This window comes from Bison bison, unplaced genomic scaffold, assembly GCF_000754665.1.
Source record: "Bison bison bison isolate TAMUID 2011002044 unplaced genomic scaffold, Bison_UMD1.0 scf7180017864365, whole genome shotgun sequence".
NCBI classification, from domain to species: domain Eukaryota; kingdom Metazoa; phylum Chordata; class Mammalia; order Artiodactyla; family Bovidae; genus Bison; species Bison bison.
In genome coordinates, this window is record NW_011494937.1 from 1,522,395 (window position 1) to 1,531,382 (window position 8,988).

The window sequence follows — 8,988 nt, forward strand, 5'->3', positions numbered from 1 at the left end:
GGTCCTGCTGCTGCTGCTGCTGCTGGCGCTGGCTCCCGGAGTGGAGGGGAACCAGGAGCGGCTGATGATCTCTGTCCGCTTGAGCTTCTGCTTGTCCTCGTATGCTGGGGGGGAGAAGGAGGTCCAGAGCCGCCCTCTGCCTGAGCGCCTACCCCCCGTCTTCCCCCACCCGACTCCCCACGCTCACTGGCCCCCACGCACAGTCTAGGGTGTGGAACTTCAGCAGGGCGGCCAGTCTGCGGTCATCCTCTGTCTCCGGCACCAGTGGGATGGCCAGGCTGGCCTTGGCCTGCAGTGCCTGGTCCCTCTCCTCCTCCTCCTGCATGGCTTTTTTCTTTTCCTGTGTCGGGGTGGAAGTGGGTGGAGAGGGACAGCGCTCAGCCACTCAGTTGTGTCCGAGTCTTTGCGACCCTATTGACTGTAGCCCACCAGGCAGGCAAGGATACTGGAGTGAGTTGACATTTCCTCCTCCAGGGGAGCTTCCCAGCCCAGGGATCGAACTCTGGTTTCCTGTGTATCCTGCACTGGCAGGCAGATTCTTTACCACTGAGCTCTATAGAGCAGCCATGGGGAGGGATGGTGGGTGCCAGAGTCATGCCTCTTCCATGCCCTCTGAGCTGGGAGCTGGCATGGGCGTCCCCTGTAGCTCTCCTCCCATTTCCTCCTCTTTAAGTTTATGTGAGGAAAGGGCCTCATGCAGTGCTTGGGACACAGAACTTGTTCAACAAGCAGGAGACATGACTGTTATTACTGTGTGCCATTGGGTCCTTCACTCATTTTTTTTTTGGCTGCGACTCAAAGTAGGCAGGATTTTAGCTCTCTGACCAGGGGTCAAACCCTCGCCTCCTGCAGTGGAAGTATGGAGTCCTAACAACTAGACTGCCAAGGAAGTTCCCAGTCATTCATTCTTTCCACAAATATTTGCAGAATATCTTTCTGGTGTCAGGCCTTGTTCTAGACACTAGGGACACAGCCATGAGCAGAAAAAAACCCTTGCCCTGGGGAAGCTGACGTACTAGTGGGTGAGTGAGACAAAATGAGGAGGAGATAAAGAATGCTGGGAAGGGGGTGAGGGTTGGCAGGGGGTTCAACTTTACATATGGCACGCGGTGGAGCGGAGGGGCAGGGGCAGTCTCCCTGAGAAGATCATGTTCAAGAAAAGATGTCTAAGTGAGGGAGTCATGTGGATATTAGGTGGAAAAGTGTTCCAAAGGGGAGGGAACAGCCTGTGCAAAGGCCCTGAGGCAGAACTGCACTTGCCAGTGAGGTGGCCAGTGTGGCTGGAGCAGAATGAGCAAGGGGAAGGTGGAGATGGGGGTAGAAGGGTAAAGGGCAGATTGTTTGGGCCTGGTGGGCCATGGGGAGGACTTTGGTTTCTGCATAAAGGAAGTGGGAACCATGGAGGGCTCTGAGCATAGTAGGGATGTGATCCGGCTCAGGTGCTCACGGGTGCCCTCTGATGGCTGTGAGGGGAACAGGCTCTGGGACACGAAGCTAGGAGCTACTGGGGACCAGCGTGGAGAGATTGTGCTAGTCCAGGCAGGAGACGATGGAGGCTGCAGATGTTGTCAGAGCCTGCCAGAATTTGCTGACGGATGCAGAGGTGGGGAAATAATGGTGGTTATAACAAGAGGAGCAAGGCTGAGTGCCTGGAAGAACAAAGATGCTTCTATTACCGAGAAAGGGAGGATGCAGGCAGGGCAAGTTAGGGACTGATGGGGTTTCCCTGGCATTTTATGTTTGGGGGCCCTCAGACGCCACTCAGGGATGCCCAGAAGGCAGGGGACACACAACTCAGGCTATAGGCCTGGCCAGAGGGACACACTTTTAGTAACAAATAATTAGTAAGAAAACCCTTGGGCTTCTGTGATGCTCCAGTGGTTAAGAGCCTGCCAATGCAGGGGACGTGGGTTTGATCCCTGGTCTGGGAAGAGATCCCACAAGCCACAGAGCAACTAAGCCAGTGTGCCACCACTACTGAGCCTGTGTGCTGCAACTACTGAAGCCCGAGTGCCTGGAGCCTGTGCTCTGCAACAGGAGAAGCCACAGCAATGAGAAGCTTGCACACTGCAACCAGAGAAAAGCCAGCACAGCAATGAAGACCCAGCACAGACAAAAAGAAAGAAAGATTATTAAAAAAAAAAAAGCTGCTGGGCCAGCTGCCTCCCCCAGGCACTGCGATGTAGGGAGGTGGTCCCCGCGTGGCGGATGGGGAAACTGAGGGTAAAAGGACCACCTACAGTCAGGAAGTGATGGGGTGCAGGCTGGACCTGGGTCTCGGCCCACTTTGCGTTCTCCCTGCCCCACTGTTAGGACCCCCTTGGTGGCTCAGACGGTAAAGAATCTGCTTGCAGTGCAGGAGACCCAGGTTCAATCCCTGGGTCAGGCAGATCCCCTGGAGAAGGCAATTGGCTACCCACTCTAGTATTCTTGCCTGGAGAATTCCATGGACAGAGGAGCCTGGTGGGCTACAGTCCATGGGGTCACAAAGAGTAAGACATGACTGAGTGACTAACTTTCATTTTCTTTGCTCCACTGTTGCTGATGCCTCACTGCCTGTGGACCCGACCCTGGGCTGGGAGCCCCACTCACCCGGAACCTTTTCCGAAGCATGCTGTTGAGGGCGAAGTCGTCCTTCCAGGCGCTCTGGGCCTCCTGGATATGGCTCAGGGTGGGGAGGGCCTTCTTGAGCGTGCTCCGGTCAGCCTCGCCATGCTCCAGGCGGAACATGGCGTCCATCTCCAGCTTCTGCTTCTTCTCATGCTCTGCAAGGGTGAGAATGGGGTTGGACTTTCGGGGCCCCGGCTCAGGATCAGGGTTGGGGTCCAAACCCACCCACAGCGCTCACCTGTGGTCAGCACCTGTTCGTTGTCCTCCATGTCCCAGCGCTCCTCCTTGCGCTGGGCGCCGCTCACAATCACGTAGTCACAGTTGGCGGGGTCTGTCTGCATCTCGATGTAGTTGACACAGAGGTGGCATTTCATCCTGAACCTGGGCGGGTGGAGGGTGGCAGGCGGGAATCTGGACACTGTGGCCACCCTGGGACACCTTGCGACCCCTGCCTGCTTCCCTCCATCTGTGTGCGTTACGTCATCAACTAGCATTTGCAGAGAACCTGCTGCATGCTGCTCTCCGTGTCTGAGGCACAGCCATGGGTGACACGCAGGGGCCCATCACCCTGGTACTGACCATCTGTCTGGAGTTTATGTATTCATCCCTGCATTCATTCGTTTGTTCATCTGTTCACTCATTCATTCAACAAACCCTCCAAAGCCAGGCTGCTCTGGGGCAGGCTTGGTGCCAGCTGCTGGGGACACAGCGGTGAAGGAAGCCAACTTGCTCTCAGCGGGGCTGATGTTCTAGTGGCAGCTGAGTGGGCAGGGAATGCTCAAACAACCACAGCGCTGGGAGGAGAGCACTGCTTTAGAAAAGGCCTCTCTGAAAGGTGACTTTGGAGCAGAAATCCAAGGAGGAAAAGGGGGCCTTGCAGATGTCTGGGGAAGACGTTCCAGGCAGAGGGCACCAGACAGAGTTTTTATGAGGGGCAGCGAGGAGGCTGTGTGGTTGGAGGAGAATGAGTGACGGGGAGGGTGGGAGGAAGTGAAGGCAGGGAGGGGTCTCTGTGGGCCATGGGGAGACCTGAGATTTTTAGTCCGAGGAAGGAGGGAGCCATGGAGGGGTCTAGGCAGGATGCACCCGGACTGACATACCACGCTGGTTTCCAGGAGAGACCAGCAGGGGGTGACCCTCAGGCAGACGGTACAAGCCTCCCTCCCACTCCGAGTTCTGTGTAGCCCCTCACCCCTCTGCCCACCAGATTGCCTCTACCTGTAGATCGGGGTTGTGTAGTAATTGCCAACCTTCTTCTTCTCTGCATTGTAACGAACACCTGGGAGGAGAGGGAAAGAACGAGGCTAGGGCGCACCCTCAGCGTCGTTTCCTGGGGTGGTAGGGGGCAGACAGGAGTGGTGGCATTCCACGGGCCTGCAGGGGAGACACCTCCAGAGATTCAAGCGGAAAAGAGCCGTCGGGGCTTCGGGATGGGTGCTCAAGCCACAGAGGGTGGTGGGTTGCGGCCAGAGGGCCTGGGTTCAAATCCTGGCTCTGCCCTACCAGCTGCAAGACCTTAGTCCAGCTGCCCGGATTGGACAGAGATGACTTTGACGGCCACCACACAGGGCTGCTGTGCAAGCTGCAGAAGCTAGTTAACACACATGGAGCACTTAACACAGGGCTGGGTGCCAGTGACCATCCCAAAAGGGCTGGTTTTGGGGACTTCCCTGGCAGTCCAGTGGTTGGGACTCCTCGATTCCACTGCAGGGGGTGTGGATTCAAATCCCTGGTGGGGGAACTAAGACCCCTCAAGCCACACAGTGTGGCCAAAAATAAATAAATGAATAAAGTGCTTAGTGGACAACATGTGGCGCACGTGAGGGCTTGTAGGCTTGACCTGCCGCCGCCCCTGCCCTTACTGTTGCCTTTAGGATTCGAACCCGACTGTGCCCACAGGCGCAGATGGATGCAGAGACAGGGGTCTGAGGCCTGCGGTGGGTGACTCGGCCTTCCTGGCTTGCGTTTCCTTCTCTGCAGTGCAGACATCCCCAGCCCATTCCATAGCACCCAGCCCAGGGGAGAGCCTGCTCTATAAACAGGAGCTGGTGGCTTTCAGAGGGAGGGACGAGAGCAAGAAGGAGGGGCCAGGTCACCCCACTGCTGAGGCTGACTGACCCCTCTAACGCATCCCCCTGATCAGACCCAGCCAGGGACACCTGCTCCAAAGGCCAAGAGGCTCTCAGGGCACCAAGAGCAGGGCTCAGCTTGACCCTCGAGGCCATGAACCAGAGCAGCCCCCAGCCTCCCAGGGCCACACTATCCACCACCCCAAGTTCTGTTTTTGTAGTTTAAGCATTTTTCACTTAGTAAGCAAGATCAGAGCCCAGAATATATCATCTAATTAGTGAAAAAGAAACCCCCCCCAAACCTGGATATTCTCTAGAAAAATAATAAAAGCCCACGCTTCTTTCTTTCTCTGCACTAAGCACTTTGTATGCCATGCAGGCGGGCACTCATATCATGTGAATTCAGAGATGGGTAAACCGAAGTGCATGGAAGCTCTGTTGCCTGCTAAGGGTTACCCAGCTTAGGGAGTGGCAGGGACGGGATCTGAACCCAGAGCCTCCTAACTGCTCTGCCATCAAGTGGCCACAGCCCACCAATTATTGGGGGCAGTGAAGAGGGGGGGTCTATCTTCTCCTTGACTCTTGACTGGGGCATCAGTGAGATGCTCTCTCACAGTGCTTAGCAAGTTACGGGGCTCGCTGGCGGTGGGGCTGAATAGTTGGGGGCGGGGTGGGGAGCAGGCAGCTCACCCATGCCGATGTGGTTCTTGCAGCCGTCACACCAGATGTTATAGGGCATCTCAAACCTACACAAACAGAGAACAGCTCATTTGTCCTTGTCCGCATGGGTTCTCCCTGGGCCTCCATGCCTGAGACTCTGGCTACAGTTACGCTGCAAAGGGCGTGGTGACAATCAGGGCCTTACCTGATGATGAGGATGCCCTGGGACAGCTTCCGAGCCCGCTCCCGAAGGGGGTGGCTGTTGTGGTATCTGTTGAGCGAGCCATGCTGTGTGGTAAGGAAGAGGGAGCGGATTAGCACTGCTGAGTAGGGGGAGTTCAGGCCCTCTCCCACAGGCTGAGAGAGGCCTCATTCTTATGCTCTGCTGGGAGCGTTAACAGCAAACAGGAGGCACAGAGGCTTTGGTGAAGCAGGCAGAGCTAAATAAGCTGTGCAACCCTGGGCAGTGACCTCATCTTTTTGCCTTTCTGAGCCTGGTTTTCCAAATCAACTGGCAACAAGGATCATAACACACCTCGGGTGTCGTGGGGAGGACTGGGATAGGCGACAAGATCGGCAAACGGCTGCCAGGCACTTTATGTGCCTCGTCTCATTTTAATCCCTCCATGTTTCTAGGAGCCCAGGTCATTTTGCTTCCCCTTTGGACCTACGTACAGGGAGACTGTGGCATAGAAAAGCCGAGTCAGCAGGGACCAGCAGCCAGGATGCTCTGATTCATTCAAAGGCCCATACTAAGCACCCAGCATGGGGACACAGCCTGAACGAGACAGATGCGTGTCCCTGGCCTTGAGCAGCAGACATTCCAGGTGGAGAGATGGACAACATGCAGAGAAATAAACTATGTGTCAGGGAGTTGTGAGAGCTATGAGAGAAATAAAGCACTCAATCATGAGACAGAACACGAGGCGGTGGTCAGGGAGGCCCTCTGTGAGGAGAGACCTAAAGGAAGGAAAGCAGCCTTGTGGGTCAAAATAAGGCAGAGGTTCCCGGCAGAGGGAACAACGAGGAGGCCTGAGGAGCTGGAGCCGGAAGGGCGAAGGGATCTCATCCTGGCTCCTCTGGAAACATGCCACACCCAATGCTGGGTCCGCTGAGGACCATACTGACCACCCAGGAGGGAAGGCTGCCCTGAGACCCAGGTGATGAGCCTAAGGCAGGGAGACTTCTCAGGCTGCCTGGGCTTCTGCAGCCGTGGTTCTGACTCCAGGAGGCCACGATGTCTGACTCCAGGAGGGGACGATGTGTGTGGGCCCCTGCCCAGGGGTTGCTTTCTATCATGGACACGGAGAAGGAAGGTTGCCCCTTACCTTCTCAGGGTTGAAATCCGGAGGGTAGTACTTGTTTACGCCTTTCCTTTCACCCTGGAAAGCAGAAGAGAGACATGACTTAGGGTGGGTCCTGCAGGAGACCTACCTGTGTAGCTGGGAGACAGGGACTTCCTGGAAGATGTGTGGCTGAGAACTGGAGACTTAGCGAGAAAAAACCCCACTGTCAGGACTTCCCTGGCAGTCCAGTGTTTAGGACTTGGCGCTTTCACTGCCGCGGCCCAGGTTCAATCCCTGGTCAGGGAACTAAGATCCCGTAAGCTCCACGGCTCCGCCAAAAGAACAAAACAAAACAAAACATGCTCCACCGCCATTGCTGTGGAAAATTCCACGAGGGTCACTCTCTCCTAGAACAATGGCTTTCACGGTTATTTTGGGACTGTGACTTAAAATAAGACATATTTAACACCACAAACACACGTAATACAGTCGAAGCACGGGTTTCAGGAAAGAATGTTCATCCAGCTGTGACAGTCTCTCTTTTAACTGCTAGCAGCCACCCGCTGAATTGACTGAATGATCTACCAAAGCAGTGGGTCTCAAACCTGGCTGCACGTTATAACCATACATTTATATATTTTTTAATATTTATTTGGCTGTGCCAGGTCTTATTTGCAGCAGGGGGGATCTAGTTCCCTGACCAGGGATCGAACCTGGGCCTCCTGCATTGGAAGCGGAATATCTTAGCCATGGGACCACCAGGGAAGTCCCGAGGAGTTTCTAAACCACGGATACCTGACATAGCACCTGCTCTGGCGCCCGGAGACGGGGCTTTTCCTTTCTCTTTGTTTTTTGGTGTGGTGGTGGTTGTTGTTTAGTCGCTAAGTCATGTCCGACTCTTTGCGGCCCCACGGGCTGTAGCTCACCAGGCTCCTCTGTTCATGGGATTCTCCAGGGGAAAATACTAGAGTGGGTTGTCATTTTCTTCTCCAGGGGATCTTCCCGACCCAGGGATTGAACTTGCCTCTCCTGCATTGGCAGGAGAATTTTTTACCACTGAGTCATCAGGGAAGCCCATTTGAAAAAAAAAAAAAATTTATTTATTTATTTGCTGTACTGGGTCTTAAGAGGCAGCACTTAGGATCTTGTTCCCTGACCAGGGAAGTCACAGGACACAGGGCTTTTCAAAAGCAACCTGGAAAACATGTTTCTACACATCCTTGTGCATACATGTTTGTTTGCAATAACCAAATGGTGGAAGCAACCCAGGTGTCCATTAATGGATGAATGGATAAACAAACTGTAGTCCAACCATGTGATGGGATATTACTGAGCCATAAAAAGGAAGGAAGCTCTAATACCTGCTACAATGTTTTAACAGATAAACCTTGAAAACATCCTGCTAAGTGAAAGAAACTGGATACAAAAGAACACATAGTACACAATTCCATTGACATGGAAGGTCCTGAAGAGACAAATCCACAGAGACAGGAAGCCGAATTCAGGTTGCCAGGGACTGGGAGTGTGGGTGGATGGGATGAGAGTGACTGCCATTGGGTATAATGTTTCCTTCTGCGGGTGATGGAAATGTTTTGGAACTAGAGAGAGGTGGTTGTTGCAAATATTGTGAATATACTAAATGCTGCTGAATCACAGCTTTAAAATGTTCATGTTATGTTATGTGAATTTCACCTCATTTTTAAAAAAAAGGAAAAAAAAGCAAAAGCTCCTGGGGTGATTTTAGTACGCACAAAAGTCTGGGCTTCCCAGGTGGGCTCTGGTGGTAAAGAACCCGCCTGCCAATGCAGGAGACATAAGAGATGTGGTGGGTTCGATCCCTGCGGTGGGAAGATGCCCTGGAGGAGGGCATGACAACCTACTCCAGTATTCTTACCTGGAGAATCCCCATGGACAGACCTGGCAGGCTACAGTCCAGAGGGTCACGCAGAGTCAGACATGATTGAAGTGACTTAGCATGCACGCATGCACAAAGTTTGAAAACCACTCCACTGAGAAGACCATGATGCAGAGTTTAAAAATACCTTAGAGCTTTGGGTCAGGGGTAGGGATGGGAAAGGAGACTTTTAGCAGGGAGAGGAGGCTACTTAGGGGGCCCCTTCCCCCTATCAAAGACCACAAGAGAAACCCAGTGAGCACAGCCCGTCTACTTACCATCTTGGTAGCTGCCTACAGGTCCTCGCCCTCCACGTGGCCAATCTGAAAAGACAATGAGACACTGCTTTGTGGACGCACTGCCCAGTGCTGCCCTTCTGGACAGCTCAGCAGTCCAGATTCCCTGTGAAGATGCGGGGGCTGTGTGTGGTAGTCCTCCCCCTAGGTGTAGGAGGCATCCGAGGAGTGGT

The 8,988-nt window shown here is 54.0% G+C and overlaps 1 protein-coding gene across 1 annotated transcript in view; it reads right to left on the reverse strand.

Moving 5' to 3' along the window:
- The window catches only part of CCDC130 (coiled-coil domain containing 130), a 9,624-nt gene extending 730 nt beyond the window's left edge, over positions 1–8,894 (reverse strand). Inside the window, exons 1-9 of the mRNA XM_010855445.1 lie at positions 8,798–8,894; positions 6,668–6,721; positions 5,545–5,627; positions 5,370–5,425; positions 3,829–3,889; positions 2,849–2,991; positions 2,593–2,765; positions 202–340; positions 20–104 (exon numbers count right to left, since the gene is read on the reverse strand). Coding sequence (XP_010853747.1) covers positions 20–104; positions 202–340; positions 2,593–2,765; positions 2,849–2,991; positions 3,829–3,889; positions 5,370–5,425; positions 5,545–5,627; positions 6,668–6,721; positions 8,798–8,800 — 797 coding nt within the window. The 5' untranslated portion in view covers positions 8,801–8,894. The remainder of the gene's footprint in view (positions 1–19; positions 105–201; positions 341–2,592; positions 2,766–2,848; positions 2,992–3,828; positions 3,890–5,369; positions 5,426–5,544; positions 5,628–6,667; positions 6,722–8,797) is intronic.
- Positions 8,895–8,988: the final 94 nt, after the last annotated feature.